Source organism: Micromonas commoda, chromosome 3, assembly GCF_000090985.2.
Source record: "Micromonas commoda chromosome 3, complete sequence".
Classification (NCBI taxonomy): Eukaryota; Viridiplantae; Chlorophyta; class Mamiellophyceae; order Mamiellales; family Mamiellaceae; genus Micromonas; species Micromonas commoda.
Window position 1 is genome coordinate 1,246,799 of NC_013040.1, and position 15,147 is coordinate 1,261,945.

Consider the following 15,147-nt stretch of genomic DNA (forward strand, 5'->3'; position numbering starts at 1 on the left):
CGACACACGACGACGCGTGGGAGCCGGAACCCGACGCGCGCCGTGAATCTGAAGACGGCCGCGACGATGGTGACTTATCGGGACGCGTAAGCGATGGGACTGTTCTCTAGGAGCAAGAAGAAGGACAAGAAGGCCGCCGGGGGCGATCCTCCCGAGGGCCCGTCGTCGTCGGCACCCGGGGACCCGACGTCGTCCTCGGGCAACAACGACTTGACCGCCGCGGTGTTGGCGCTGAGCTCGGCGGACCCGGACGGATGCTGCGAGGCGGCGAACATTCTTCGAGCCGAGGCCGATCGGGGCCGGGTCCCCGCCTCGCCGGCGATCAAATCCGGCGCCGTCGCCGCGCTCCTCTCCCTCGTCCGAGGCCCCGGAGGCGGGCAATCGTCGTCGTCGGCCGGGGCCCCGCCGTCGGGGCAGAGGGGCGTCGCGGCGCTGAGCGCGGAGGTGGCCGCGCTACGCCGCGAGTGGCGCGAGCAAGATGCCGACAGGTGCGCGCGCCACGCCGCGAACGCCCTCGCGGCCATCGCGTCGGCGGACCCGGAGGGGCGACCCGCGCTCACGCTCGTCCCGTTCCTCCTCGACGCCCTCCTGACCCGCGCGGAGTCGCGCGCATCCTCCGCAGCCGCGAGAGGCGCCGCGGCCGGGGCGCTGTTCCGCCTCGCGGGCGAACCCCTCGCCAAGTCGGCCATCGCGTCGCGCCCCGACGCGGTCGCCGGGCTCGTCTCCCTGGCGTGCAAGGACCCTGGCGTGAGAGACCCAAAAAAACCGGGCGACCTGTCCGGATCTACTCCGTCCGGCGGGGACGGATCCGACGGGACTCGAGCGGCGGCGGCGGAAGCCGCGGGCGCGTTGTGGACCGCCACCGTGCGCGTCGCCGGTCCGAGCGCGCCCGGGGGCGTCAGCGGTTTTCACAGCGGGGTATCCACACCCGGCGGCGGACCCAGCGCGGGGGGCAGCGGGTTTAGCACCCCAGGGACGGTGAGCTCGCAGGCGCTCGGCGCGGCGGCTGGGAACGACGCCGCGCAGGTGGTCTGCGCGCACCTATCGCACCGCCATCTGGATGAGCTGGCGGCCGCGTTGGTGAACGGACACCGGCGGCGGCGGCGGGGCCAAAAGGGGGAGCGGCGCGACGAGGTTAACGGGAACGGGAATCTGGACGCGGATGACGTCGTCACGGCGAGGGTCGCGGCGACGCTGGCCAACACGTGCGCCGCCCCCGCGTGCGCGGCGAACGTGGCGAGATCTCCCGCGACGCTCGACGCGCTGTCTCGCTCGTTGCGATCGACCCGGGGACTCTCCGTTGATACCGCGGGGGATTTGACCGGCGGCGGGGGCGGGGACGGGGACGGGGAGCGGGGCGAGGAGGTTAACCCGTGGCGGATCCGACGCGAGGCTGGGCTGGCGCTGTGGAACCTGACGGCGCCGAACGAGACCGGGCGTGCGGGCGCGTCGTCGAACGATCACAAAACGCGGTCGAATCATCGAAGGAGAGTCGCCGCGCGAGACGGGATCGTCGACGGGCTGGTGGAGATGATCCTGGCCGGGTGCGTTGGGGTGAGGTACTCGACCCCGAACCAACCTCGCCCAAACGGCGACGAGGATCCCCACGAGGCCATCAGGCTCGGCGCGGGGACGCTCGGGGCGATCTTGTCGGAGCCCGCGGCGAGGTCGAAGTTCGTGAAACACCCGCTCGCGGGCGTCGCCGTGCGATCGGCGCTCCTGAGGGCGACGGACCCGGTGGACCCCGGCGCCGATGCGATTACGCCCACCGCGGTGTGGCTCCTGCTGAACGCCGCCGCCTCCGAGGAGATGTGCGAGTTCATCGGGGGGGACGACGCGTGCCTGGGCGCCGCGCTGAGGGTGATCGCGAGTGGGGGACCGTGCAGCGTCGACGCGGCGGCGGCGCTCGCCAGGGTGGCGAGAACCAGCGCGTCGTGCGTCCGACGGTTGGTCGGGGCGGATTCAGCCCCGGGGTTGGACGGAAAGGAAACCGGTCCTCGCGAAGGAGACTCGAACCGAGTCGACGCGGAAGACGCGAAGGACGCGAAGGAACGGAAGCCGGAGGGTACGAGCGCCGCCGCCAGGTACCTCTCCGCGGTGATTCGATCGTTCCTGCGCAGGTACGCCGACTCGGACGGGAGGGACCGGGCTCATCACCCGGCGAGGTCGACGAGGAAGCCGGGCGCCGAGGCGTGGTGCGTTGCCGCCGAGCTCATCTCCGGCGTCGTCCACGGGGACTTCACCGCGCGCGAAGAGGGACGGACCGGGGGTAAAGGCGGGAACGAGAACGACGGTTCGACGCGATCGGAGCTCACAAACGAGGCTAAACCGGGTCCGTCGGGTCCGTGGAGGATGTTATCCGGGCCCGTGGTCGATCTCGTGGTGGCGCTGAGCTGCTCGGGCGACGGACCTACGCAGGCGGCCATCGCGCCAGCCGCGGAGGCCCTGCTCGCGGAAGCCGCCGACCCGGCCAACGTCATCGAGGGCTCCGAGCGCGCGAGAGAGAGCGGGATGTCCGCGTGCGCCGCGCTGTTGGGGTGCTGCCGGGGTGCGGCGAGCGAGAGGGTGGCCAAGCGGCTCGCCGCGATGGCTGAAAAAGCGGACTCGGCTCTCGCGGATGCGCTGCTCTCGCACCCTTCCCTCGCGCGGGGTTTGGCGAGATGCGTGTCGGACGCGTGCGGCCAGAACCCCGTCGTCGTCGATGCCCCTTCGGACGAGCACGCCGACGACCCCGACGGCGTTACAACGACGATGGTACCCCTGCCGAGCCCGACGTCCTCGTCCGCCGGGGGCGCGCTCTCGAGGCTGATACCGGTGCCGCGCCGGAGCTCCTTCGGGGAGAACGGCGCCGGCGGCTTCGACTCGATGGACGCGAACGCGTCCCCGCGGCACTCGTCGCAGTCCGCTCGGGGATGGACCGGCCCGGCGTCGGGGGCGTTATCGGCGCGGGGCGGCGGCGGGAGAGACAGCGAGGCCAACGCCAGGGAGCTGGAAGGATGGCGGGAGGAGGAGCGGGCTCGGCACTTGGCGGCGGCTTGGTCCATCACGGCGCTCAGATCGCTAGCAGATACCCACGCATCGTGCAGGGATCGCATCGCGGCGGACCTCGACGTGCTCGAGGCCGTGTCCGCCGCGCTCCTTCGCGGTGGTTCGCCCCTCAACGCGCGCGCCGCGGGGCTCTTGGGCTCGCTGGGGGCGGTCAACGGCGGCGGCGTCGCCGCGGCGCTGTCGCTCGGCGACCATTCCTCGGTTCACGCCGAGAGTGCGTCGTCGACGTCGCAGGGGCCGGGATCGTTCCAAGGCGGGGTTCCGCGCGGGGCGTCGACCGTGTCCGTCGACGCGCTGATGGGCATGATGACGGCCGCGGCTGCGCACAGAACGACGGAGGAGTCTGTTGACGCCGCCGTGGCGTCGGCGGTTGAGGCGGGCGCGGCGCTCGAGGCTGTCGCCGGGCACCCGCGAGGCGCCACCGCGATAGCGTCGCACCCTACTGCGCTGACGGCGCTCCTCGCGTTGACGTGCCCGCCGCACCCCGCGCGCGTGTCGGCGTCGGCCGCGAGGGTTCTCCGCAGGTTGGTAGCCGTGGCGCCGCCTCCGGTTGGCTCCAAAGCGGCCGACACGATATGGTCCGTTGACTCCATCGCCGCGGTCGTCTCCGCGCTTCGTCGCCGCCCAGATGGATCCGATGCCATCCAGGCGATCGCGCAGACCGCCTGGTTCCTCGCGCAGCTCGCCGCCGCCGCGCAAGACGACGAATCGCGCGGGGACATCGCCGGGGAGGAGGGCGTGCTCGAATCAGTCGCCGACGCGTTGGCGCTGGCGAAAGCTCCACCCGGGGGTTGCCGGGGCGGCGCGACGGCGCGCAAAAACGCGGCGGCCGCCGCCTCGGCCGTCGTGTCCGAGCTCTCGTGGACACCGCGGGTGCGGGTCGTGGTCATCAGCGAGCTGAGGGGCGGGAAGATGTCGGTCGGGCTGCTCGACGGGTTGTCGGCGGCGCTGTCGATGGAGTCTGAAGCGGTACATTCGGAACCGGAACAGCGGGACCCTCTCGACCCGTGCGAGCTGGGCGAGCACGATCCCCGGGCGTCCGCGATGCGCGCGGTGAGCCGGCTCGCCGCGGCGGACCCGTTCCTGGCGCGATCCCTCGCGTCATCGCTCGACGGATTCTTCCCGCGGGTCGCCGCCGCCGCCGTCGTCGCCGCGGCGGAGAGCCCGGGTAATCTCCCGGTTCCCGAAGGCGGACGAGGACGTGACGCGGGAGCCGCCGCACGACCCGGCGCGATGTGGTTCGGCGCACACGCGGCCTGTGCGCTCGCGGTGTGGTGCGCTCCCGCGCCGGAGACCGGGGGGGGCTCGGGTCTGGAGGTTTCGGAGTCGCCTCTCACGCGGTTACTCGCGGATTTGGCGCCCCGCGCGATACATCTCCTGGAAGGACGCGCGGGATCGAAACCGTCGGCGTCGCCATCGTCGACGAATCGCACCCCACCCACGCTGTCCACGCCCCCGGTGTCCGGCTTGCGCGCGCGCCGCGGGGGCGCGGGACTCACCATAGCCACCCCCGGAGGATCAAGCGCCATCGCCGACGAGCCCGCGGCGGACCTTCTCGGTGACTCCGAGGAGATCTCCCGCGCGCGCCTGGAGTGCCGCATCGCGCTCGCGCGCGTGCTCGGACGGCACGTCGCGCTCTCTGCCTCCGCCGTCGAGTCCGGGGACGCGGAGGCGACGTCGACGGCGCGGCGATCCATCGAAGCCCTCGTCGCCGTCGCGGGCGCCGGACCGGCGTCTTCACCGCCGAGGCTCGTCGCCGCGGGCGCCGAGGCTCTCCGATGGATCGCCGGCGCGGGCGGGGAAACGGGCGCGACGACGAACGATGGTGATCGTCTCGATACCCTCCCCGCGATGGTCGCCGGGGTAAACGGCGCGCTCCCCGCGTTGGTCGCCGTCGTCGAGCAAGGGGACGTCGCCCCCACGCCGGGCCTCGGCATCCTCGGCTCGACTCGCAGGCGCGGTTCGGCCGGGGGCGCCGGGGGCGTCGCCGGAGGGTCGCCGCCGGTGTCCATCAGGGCTCAGACCGACCCATCCGCGGCCCACGCGGCGATCGCCGCCGCCGCCGCGCTCGGAACCCTCGCGGAGGTGGCCCGGAGGCTGCCCCGGACCGTCCCGGCTAAACTGGCCCGGGTGAAAGCCGCGCCGTCGGCGCTCGCCGGGTTCATCGACGAGCGCGCCCACGCGCGGATGTGCGCCGCCGCCGATCGAGCGCTCGTGTGCACCGCCCCGACGGTATCCGCGCGCGCGCTGCTCGCGTCCGCGTTTCGGGACCGCGACGGAGCGCTCGGGCACCACCGGAAGCAGAGCGGCCCGGTTGGCGTCGGAGCGCCCGATCCGTCCCGGGGGTCGGCGAGGACGCCCAAGAAGGTGACGTACGGCGACGAGGAGTTCAACAACGCGGAGTCAAACAATCGCGCGAATCGCGCCGTCGAGTTCAACGACGAGGCCCCCACGCACCGAGGAACGCGGTCCCGAGGAACGGTCAAGGAACACTCCAGTCATCAGGGAGGAGGAGGAGGAGTCGCGTGGCACAAGACGAGCGCCGGCGCCGACGGCGCGAGGGTGGTCGCGGCTGACGTGTTCGCCGCGCTCGCGTCCGTCGCTCCCGCGCCCGTGGCGCTGGGGGACCCGAGGATCGTGCTGGGACTCGCGCGCATGTGCCGCGGGGGACCGGGGCTGGGTTTGGTGGAACGAATCGCGGGGGCGAGGGCGCTGTGGAGCGCGTGCCTCGCCGAAGGGGACGGGGCTTGGCACGTCGAGGAAACCGAGGGCGCCATCGCTTCGCTGGCGTCGCTGCTGGCCACCGGAGGAGGGAACAACGACGGATCCGACGCTACGTCCATCCGAGTGGCGCGAATAGCCGCGGCGGGCGCGCTCGGTGCGGTGCTGAGCGGCGCGGCGGCGTCTCGCGACGAATCGCGAGCGGTTCGGTGCGCCAACGCGGTGTGCACCGCCGACGGCGTCCTCGCCGGTTTGACCGAGCTTCTCCGCGGGGGCGCGAAGGGGGACAAGGAAGAGGCGCTACCCGCGGCAGCAGCCGTCGCGCTGCTCACGCGCGTCCCCGCGGTGGCCGCCAGGGTGGTATCCACGGAGGGGACGGTGGCGGCGCTGGTGGACGCGTTGCACGCGGGGGGGGACGGCGACGGGGGCGACGACGCCGAGTCGCACGCGTTGCTCGCGCACGCGGCGTCCGCCGTCGGCAACATCGCGGCGCACCCGGCGAGCGCGGGTCTCATCGCTCCCGCGCCCAGGCTCGTCCCGGGCCTCGCTCGACTTTTAACGGGCGCGAGGCCCGAGGTGAGGGAGATGGCGGCGGGGGCGGCGAGGAACCTGGCGTTGACCGCCGCGGGGAGGAAGGCGCTGCGGCAAACCGACGGGTTCGTTGGGAAGATCCTCGTCTCGCTCGGGTCGACGTCCGCGGGTGAGAGGCACGCCGCGGTGGGGTGCCTGGTGAACCTCAGCGACGACCCATCGTCGCTCGGGTCACTCGCCGACGCGCCCGGACTGTTATCCGCGCTCGCCGCCGCGGCGGACGGGGCCGAGACGGCACGGGACGCCAGGCTGAGACGGTACGTCCTCAGCATTTTCGCCAACCTCGCCGCGGACCCGGTGACCCGACGAACCCTCGGAATGGCGGGTTCATCAGCCCCGACGGTGCTTCCGTCCATCGCGCGCGGGTTTGTCAGCGCCAGACGGTGGGGCGTCGACCCCGTCGCGCAGGTTTGCGGCCTCGAATCGTTGACCAGCCTTTTCGAATCGTTGACCAGCCTCGCCGCCGACGCCGAATCTTTCGACGCGGGCGCGATCGAGTCGACGGTCGTGAACACCGCAGATGCCGTCGTCGAGGCTGTCGAGAACGGCCCGGCGTGGTCCACCCCGCGGGGTCCGTCTCGCGCGGCGGTGGCGGTGGCTGCGAGCGCCGCCGCGCTGGTGACCCGCGTGGCGAGCCTCGGGGGCGGGATGGCCGCGCCGCTGTTAGCGGGTGGCCGCGGGGACCGGCTCGTCCGATCCCTCGCGCGGCTCGCGCACCCGGACGACGCCGACGTCTTCTCCTCCCAGGCGACGACGGGCACATCCAACGCGGGGCCGGGCTCGTCCAACGCGGGGCGGGGTTCGTCCAATAAGGGGGCGGGCTCGTCCAATCGCGGTCCGAGCGCATCGACCGACTCGTCGAACAGGGACGCCGGGGTGGAGTCCGTCGCCGCACTGGCGTCGCTCGCGGCGATACCCGAACGCGCGGCGTCCGTCGCATCCGCCGAGTCGTTCGAGGCGCTCATATGCCGCGTCCACGCCGCCGCCGCCGTCGCGGAGAGACAAAGCTTCCCGTCGGGCGGAGACGCGGTCATCGGCTTCGCCGCGGATGACGCCGCGTACGACCTCGCGGGATCTCACGCCGCGGCGGCGCTCGGGTCACTCGCGTTTGCCGGGGTCCTGGATCGCGACGCGGCGCTCGGCGTGCTCGGCGAGCGCGCGGGTCTCCTGCGCGGGATAATCGCGTGCGCCGCGTCCGGGAGCGACGACGACGACGGCGGCGGGGTGTCCGACCGGGTCGCCTCGTTCCTGGCGTGTGCCCCGCGAGTATCCACCGCCGACGACGCCGACGACGCCGACGTTCCCCCCCCGGGGTGGGACGCTCGCGCGTGTCGGGCGCTTCACGCCCTCGGATCGTCCTCGCGCGTCGCCGCCAGGGTCATCGTCTCGCACCCCGGCGACGCGTGCGCGGCGTTGGCGCGGGTTTTGCTCGTCGGCGACGACGAATCGCGCGCGGCGGCGGCGGCGGCGGCGGCGGCGCTCGCGGAGAACGTCGGGTCCGGCGGCGGGTACCGCGCGACGATGGTCGCCGTTCCCGGGCTGGTCTCTGGGCTGCGGTCCGCGCTGGGCGGGTCATACAACGCGGGCGGGACGTACGCGGCGGCGGCGATCGCGCGTTTGGCTGGGGACGGATCGGGGGAGGGAGGTGGGGAGGCGGCGGCGTCGGTTTTGGGCGCCGCGCCGGGGGTGGTGCACGCGCTGACGAGGGCGTTGGACGAAGCCGAAGCCGGCGGGGACGCCAGCTGCGCGGCGACGTGCGCCGAGGCGTTGCGGCGACTGCTTCGGTGCGAGGAGGCCGGGGCGAGCGAGGAGCTGGTGCGGCGCATCAATGCGTTGACGATGCGGGAGTAAATAGGGTTTAGGGTAACAGGGTTTAGGGCTGGGAACAAGGCTGGACGCCATATGGTGCTCATGGCGCACGGCGATACGAGCTATGACGACCCGGGGTCGGGGTCGCGCGCTCCCAGAAAACTGACATCGATCGAGCGTTCCAAGAAAAACTGACACTGCGACAGGCCATCGGCTCGCAGCGCGAGTCTGGGTCCAGCAGGCGGGCATTGCATGGCGATGGTTCGTTCGTCGTCGTCGAAAAAAGCGCAATGAATGGACGAGGACGGTTAAATTCCCGCCCAATCCGGGGTGAAACTTCATGGACCCATGAAAATGGCGAATTTATGTGTCACACCGGCATTTAGTCAACGTCGATCGAATGGGATTTGGCCACGACAACCGTTCAATATTCTGTCCGCGTCACCTTGTGCCTTCCTGCAATGCGATTGGTCGCGGAGTTTTCCGTATCTTGCTTTCCACGGCAAAAAGGAGCCTCGAACCGGCGATGCGTTCACTTTTTCTTGCACACAGACGCGCGTCGGCATAGCCCTCGCACGTACCTGCACACAGCGACTCGGATTCCGAGTCGCAATCCAGCACACTCAACCGCACACTTAAACGCACACGCGTTCCGCATCCGCATCTGACCCCGCGCGCCACACCAACGCCCGTCATCAACATGCCCGCTAATTTGGAAGAACCTCAACAAATCCAGGCCGACGGCCTCTTCAAGGACGCGCTCTTCATGCTCTCCGTCCGCCCCAAGGACGAGAACGAGACCGCCAACGAGTCCGAGTCGACTCTCTTCTCCGATCTCATGCCCGCGCAGTCCGTGGTCGTCCAGGACTCCCGCGGAGGAATGGCCGCCAAGCGCCCGAGCCGCGTGCAGCTCCTCTCCAAGAAGGGGGTCTCCATCGCGCTCTTCTCGCACACGCTCGTCGCCGAGCGCGTCGTGGACGCCTTCATCGCCGAGCGCGACAGGTACATCCACGACCCCCGCGATCGCGCGCACGCCCTCAGGGGCCTTCTCAAGTCCTACAACGACGAGGGACACGCCTTCTCCCTGGCGTGCTTCGACGAGTCCGCCCGCGCGTTTTTCGCGTGGACTCCCCGCAGCGCGCCCCTCTCCTTTGGCCACGCCGAGGACGGCAGCGTCGTCGTCGTCGCCGCGGTCCCCCGCGCGCGCACCCTCGTGGGTAAGCACGCGGGCGTCCAGCTCGCGCATCTCCCCGCGGGCCGCTTCGTCTACGGCCACTCCTACCTCAAGCCCTTCGAGTTCACGCAGCTCTGGGCATCCGCGTCTGCCAACCGCAGCGGCGCCACCACGCAGGTCAACATGCCCTCGCTCCCCGCCGTCGACGAGGTGAACCTCGACAAGCCCAAACTCTCCCCGGCGGAGAGCAAGAGGTGGAGGTGGGAGAAGACCGGCTCCAGGGCGGAGCAGAGCAGCAGCTGGACCGTGGCCAAGGCTGCCAAGGAGGAGGTTACGAAGAAGAAGGAATCCGCCGCGGCTCGGATCGCCGCCATCGCGCAGGCTGTCGCGGCGCGCGCCGAGTCTTCCGTGTCCACCTTCAAAGCCGACGCCAAGCCCTTCGTGCCCGCCTCCGGCCGGGCCGTCTCCAACCCCTGGGCTCTGGAGACGTTCGCGTGGGGCGCGTGGGCGAGGGTGGCGTTTGCGAAGGGTTTGGCGAGGGTGAACCGCTTCGAGACGCACGCGAACAAGCGCTTCATGACCCTGCTCCTCCTCAGGCAGGCGCTCTTCACCGACGTGTCCGAGCACATGGAGAGGGTGCACAAGAAGGAGATGGCGGAGGCTATGGAGTCGGACGAGGAGGTTGCCGTCGAGGCGCCCGCCGGTTTCATCGGCGCCGCCGCGCTCAAGCCGCTGTCGTCCGCCATCCACGCGACGGCTAAGCTCGCGCGCGACGCGCCCAAGAGGAAGAGCTTCCTCCAGAGCTGGCGAATCGTGCCGGTGCCCGCCATGCGAAACAAGCAGAACGTCGTCGTCTGCGACATCAACGGTACCTGCTGCATCGGCAACCAGTGCTTCGTGAGCCTCTAAATAATACCTTCGGGGGCTAAACGCAGAGACGCGAGTTGGTGGCCAATCCATCGGGACTCGACCGCGTCGTTAACAGATAGGGGGGTTTGGGAAAGGGGGTGAACCAGGCTGTTCATCCAGATAGTGGAATGGGGACGTCGAGTCGGGCGACCCGTCATTGTGTACTTCAAGACCATGTGTGTGTACCATCAGCAGCGAGCCCGCATATCAGCGGGCTCCTCGGTGTTTCCTTTCAAACAAAGCAAGTGTAAGACCAAATTGCTGTAAGACCAATAGAGCAATATTAGATGTCGACCTTTTAATAGTGAAATCCTTAACGGAAGTACTCGAGCGACGCGCGCCCCTTTTCCTTGGTCACTGCCCCTCGCTGTTGGCCGGCAGCTCTGCGACATTCGGTGACGAGGTAAACTCTGCAGTGAGTCTCACAAGTCAGAATCCTGTGCCACGTCGACAAAACATGCGTTTCTGATTGGCTGAAAACCAAAACTGTTCCTTCCTCGCCATACGTCAAAAATATTTTAGCTGGGGTGGTGCCCGCGGGGACAAATTCCGAAGGCAGCGAGGAGCGCCCCGGTGGTCCTCCGAGCCGACTCGAGATGCTCGCGGTGGCCGGGTCCGCGGACATCGCGTATGCGCGCCATCACGTCGCGCCCTGTCGCGTCGTCTCGCGGCGCGTACGCGTGACAACGGCGCGGCGGGCGGTGATTCAGCCGAGCGCCAAGTTAAACGAGACGGCGCCAACCGTCGACGGGTCGGGCGGGGTTGAGCGCGCGGGATGGACGGAGTCCGGGTGGTGCGACCCGCGCGAGGCGGCGGGTCATACCCCAGCATGGAGGCTGACCCTCGGCACGGCGCTCGGAGTCGCCGCCATGGTCAACATCGGCCGGGCGCAGCCCGCATTCGCGGGCACCCCGTCGACGTCGACGATTAGTCAACAACAACCGCGTTCGACCGATCGCTGGGTCGGGGCGTCCAGATCCGGCGCTTCTAACCGCGCGATCGCCGAACTCTCGGCCAAGCCTCAGCCCGCGAAGGCCTCGGGGAAGAAGGGCAAGGGCAAGGCGGACCCCGCACCCGTTCAGCAGTCTTGGGTCCAGCTCAAGACGGCCGAGGCTGCGGTGAAGTTCCAGGCGCAGTGGGCGCTCTACTGCGCCATCCCGGTGGTCGCCGGCGTCGTCAACTGGATCACCAACGCGCTCGCGGTCAAGATGATCTTCTCACCCGAGGAGTACATTGGACTCAACATCAAGCGGTGGCCGGACACCCCCGCGGGCCTCATCGGATGGCAGGGCATCGTCCCGTGCAAAGTTGAGAAGATGAGCACCACGATGGTGGACCTCATGACCAAGAGGCTGCTCGACGTGAGGGAGGTGTTCGGGCGGCTGGACAAGGCCAAGTGCGGCGATTTACTTACCCCGGGTATTGACTCCATCGCGGGCGCGGTGGTCAACGACGTGGCGAAGACCAAGGGCGGCGCCCTGGCGTGGGTGGGCGATAGCGGCGTCCTCGGCGCCGTGCCCGACCCGGTTGTTAACTGGGGCCGGAACCTGGCAAGGGAGCAGGGCAAGGAGCTCGTGGCGGAGGTGCTCGGGGAGATGCAGGCACGGGTACCGGAGGTATGGGACGTCAAGACCCAGGTCGTGGGTGCCATGTGCAGGGACAAGAAGATCATCATCGAACTGTTCCAACGTTGCGGGAAGGAGGAGTTTGTGTTCATCCGTCGGAGCGGGCTCTACTTTGGCTTCCTCTTTGGCATCATTCAGATGGCGCAGTGGCTCGTGTGGGACCCGTGGTGGAGCCTCGCGGTGGGAGGCGCGCTCGTGGGGTACGCCACCGATTGGCTCGCGCTCAAGCTCATGTTCGAGCCCGTCGAGCCGGTCAAGCTCCCCTTCGGGTTTGTCCTCCACGGTGCATTCATCCGCCGGCAGCAGGAAGTGAGCGGCGAGTTTGCGGCGCTGCTTCGCAAGCGAATCCTCACCGCCGAGCTCATCTGGCGCGAGATTCTCACCGCGGAGAATACAAAGAAGGTGTTCAAGGAGATATTGGAGCGTAAGACCCGGGAGCAGGTGGCCAAGGCTAGGAAAACCAACAAGTTGATTTGCGCGGCGGCGCTCGCGATGGGTCCAAAGGCGTGGGCTAGATGCGAGGACGCGGTCGTCGCTAGGGTCGCCGCGGACCTCCCCTCGCACTTACCGTCCGTGTACGGGTACAGCGACGAGGCGCTGGACCTGGAGGAGACCCTCAAGCAGAAGATGCAGCAGCTGAGCGGGCAGGAGTTTGAGGGGGTGCTGCATCCGGTGTTTCAGGAGGACGAGCTGACGCTGATTCTCGTCGGCGCATTCCTCGGGATGGTTGCGGGCTTTGCGCAGGCGGCCTTCTTCTAAACTCGTGTATTGATGAATTGTGATTATCGTTGGTACCATATTCACACCGACTGAAGTTTGCGACGCACCTCCTCTACACGACAGACCCCTCCTCCACGTACGTGTACACGTTGTTCTCGAGAAGCACCTTCTCGACAGTCTCCTTCGCCAGCATCGCCTGCTGCGCGTGCCTCGCCTTCGTGTGCTGGTCACCGCCGCGCATCGAGGACCTGCCAAAGTCCAGGGCCTTCTTGCCCGCGAAGGATGTCTGCGTCTTGGCCCAGGCGGCCGCCCTCCGCCGGTTCTCCCGATCACGCTGCGCCGCCTCGAGTGCTTCTTTCTCAGCCTTGGTGCTGAAGTGGCCCTCCTTGCGCGCCTTGACGACCGCCTGCCGCCTGAGCTTGGTCGCGAGGGTCTCGTTCTTGCGGAGGAAATCGTCGCTCGGCGGATTGAACGCGGGCGGGGGCTTGGAGTTGACCTTGGCGCGCAGCGACGCAAACGGCCATCGAACCTCGGCGAGAGCGTGCTCGTCCTGCCTCATCTCGTTCTTGATCTTCTTGAGCTCTGCGGCTTTAGCCTTGGCGTCCTTCTCGTGGAGCTTGAACTCCTCGGGGACCGTCGAGGGCTTAGACGCCCTCGCGGACTGAAGCTTGCGGAAGAATTTATCGTGGAGCGCGTCGAAGTCGGGCACCGGCTTCATGGGCGCAGGCTTAAACGACCACTGCTTCTTCTTCGACGCCGAGTCACTCGTGCCGTGGCCGTGCTTAACCTCGGCCGCGGCGGGCGCCTTCGCCTCTGCGAGCTTGGCCAGGGCGGCGGCACGTGCCTCTTCCTTCCGCCGCCGCGCCTCATCTTCCAGCGCCGCCAGCTTGGGCGTCTTGACCGCCGCCGGGATGTCCTTCGCCTTGAACGGCTTTTGAAACTTTTTGGCGCGGTTCTTTGCTCGCTCCATCGCCGCGGCTTCCTCCTCCTTCTTCTTCTGCTCGTCCCGGCTGTGGAACGAGAAGGGCCTCTCCGTCTCCACTAGCGCCGCGCGTCGACTCAGCCTGCGCTCCTCCCTTCGCATCTCCTCCTTCTCGAGCATCTTCTGGTATCGGGACTCGAAGATGTGTCGAGGGATGTCGTTGGCCCTGAACTGCTTCGCGAGCTCGGCGCGTTCCATCTCAGCCTCGAACGCCAGGTCCTGCTCCAATCGCTGCTCGCTGATGGACTTGGGTTTGTTCCGATCCCTCATCTCGAACGAGAACGGCCGGGGCACCGTCGCCGTCTTGCGCCGCACGATCACCCCCGGCCGGGGTAAGCCGTCGCCGTGCTCCGCCCCCGCGCCGAGGTAGTCGACGCCGCCCGAGCCGCTCGGCCTCGCCGACACCGCGCGCCTGGTCCTCGGCGCGGAGACCGCCTTCGCGCGAACGACGGGCGGGACGGCGCGCGTGGCGTCCACCGCGTCGCGCGCCGCGTTGATCTCCTTACCACCCGCGACAGCCCCGGAGACGCCGCCAGTCGCGGCGGCTGGTTTGCTCACGCCGCCCTCGCGATACTCGTCCATCCACTCGTTCTGCTGGTCGAACGTCGCCTTGACCGCGGCGTCCTCCGCAGCCCTGTACGCGGTCTCAGCCTTGGCCGCGGCGTCCGCGCGCGCGGCTCGGAGCTTGCGAACCTCGAGCGGGGTGGCACCCGCCGCCTCCAGCTCGCGCTCGAGGTCGGAGTCGTACCCGCCGGAATCCTTAAACTTTTGCTCGAGCGCGGCTTCAAACTTGGCGAGCCTATCGTCGGAGAAGACCGCCTTGGCGACGGCGAGGTCGTCGTCCTGGGATCTGCCCCCCGCGAGCCGGTCCGCGAGGACGGCGGCGCCGCGCGCGGCTTTCCTCGCGGCGGATGCGGTCACCGGGGTGGAGGCGTCGAGCGCGCCGTGGGGATCGCCCTTGGCGGCGATGGAGCCCTTTAGCGCGGCGAGCTCCTGCTCCAGCCTGGCGACGTAGGTGGGGTCCACGGAGGCGGGTGCGTCGGCGCCCGTGTTCCTGTACCGGGACATGGAGGTCTGCAGCGAGGGATTCGGGAGGAGGTCAGCGTCCGCGCGAGCGGAATTTGGCCGTTTCTCAACGGTGAAATCTGGCGGGACGCGTCGCGCGTGGACGCGGTGACTCGGGCTGGGCGCGGGTTCGCAGGCCGCGAGGCTCACCTCGAGGGACTCAGTGCTCGATGCCACGCCGCGCTTGTCAGCTTTGGGCTCGTCGTCGTCGGGATACTCGGTCGGCAGGCCGGTGGGCTGGCGACGAATCTTGGGCCCGGGCGAAGCCTCGGGCTCGGACGAAAACGTGACGTGCTTGTCGCCCTTGGCGGGGCTTTCTCCGCCCATGTGCTCGGGGCTGGATGCGAGTGTCTCTACCTGCGCGGCGGAGAGTTCACGTCGCGGGTCGGTTCTGAAAGGCACCGACTGTACGCCGCTCGCGTCGCACGATGAGCGGAATTCGAGTTTTCGCTGACCGGGGAGCAGTTCAACAACGGAAACTTTTCCCCGGATTTTGGGCGACG

At 69.1% G+C, this 15,147-nt stretch overlaps 4 protein-coding genes across 4 annotated transcripts; 2 read left to right on the forward strand and 2 right to left on the reverse strand.

Moving 5' to 3' along the window:
• Nucleotides 1-93: 93 nt before the first annotated feature.
• Nucleotides 94-8,211, forward strand: MICPUN_99636 (predicted protein; the record flags this gene model as incomplete). Its single annotated transcript, XM_002500606.1, has 1 exon — nucleotides 94-8,211. The coding sequence occupies one exon, from the start codon at nucleotides 94-96 to the stop codon at nucleotides 8,209-8,211; it is 8,118 nt and encodes a 2,705-aa protein (XP_002500652.1).
• A 490-nt stretch (nucleotides 8,212-8,701) lies between these two features.
• Nucleotides 8,702-10,303, reverse strand: MICPUN_52333 (predicted protein; the record flags this gene model as incomplete). Its single annotated transcript, XM_002501032.1, has 1 exon — nucleotides 8,702-10,303. The coding sequence occupies one exon, from the start codon at nucleotides 10,301-10,303 to the stop codon at nucleotides 8,702-8,704; it is 1,602 nt and encodes a 533-aa protein (XP_002501078.1).
• A 545-nt stretch (nucleotides 10,304-10,848) lies between these two features.
• MICPUN_57227 (predicted protein) lies at nucleotides 10,849-12,636 on the forward strand (the record flags this gene model as incomplete). Its single annotated transcript, XM_002500607.1, has 1 exon — nucleotides 10,849-12,636. The coding sequence occupies one exon, from the start codon at nucleotides 10,849-10,851 to the stop codon at nucleotides 12,634-12,636; it is 1,788 nt and encodes a 595-aa protein (XP_002500653.1).
• Nucleotides 12,637-12,709: 73 nt separating this feature from the next.
• Nucleotides 12,710-14,971, reverse strand: MICPUN_57228 (predicted protein; the record flags this gene model as incomplete). The annotated part of the gene is made up of 1 exon (XM_002501033.1): nucleotides 12,710-14,971. One exon carries the CDS (start codon nucleotides 14,969-14,971, stop codon nucleotides 12,710-12,712), a length of 2,262 nt encoding a protein of 753 aa, XP_002501079.1.
• Between the last annotated feature and the right edge of the window lie 176 nt (nucleotides 14,972-15,147).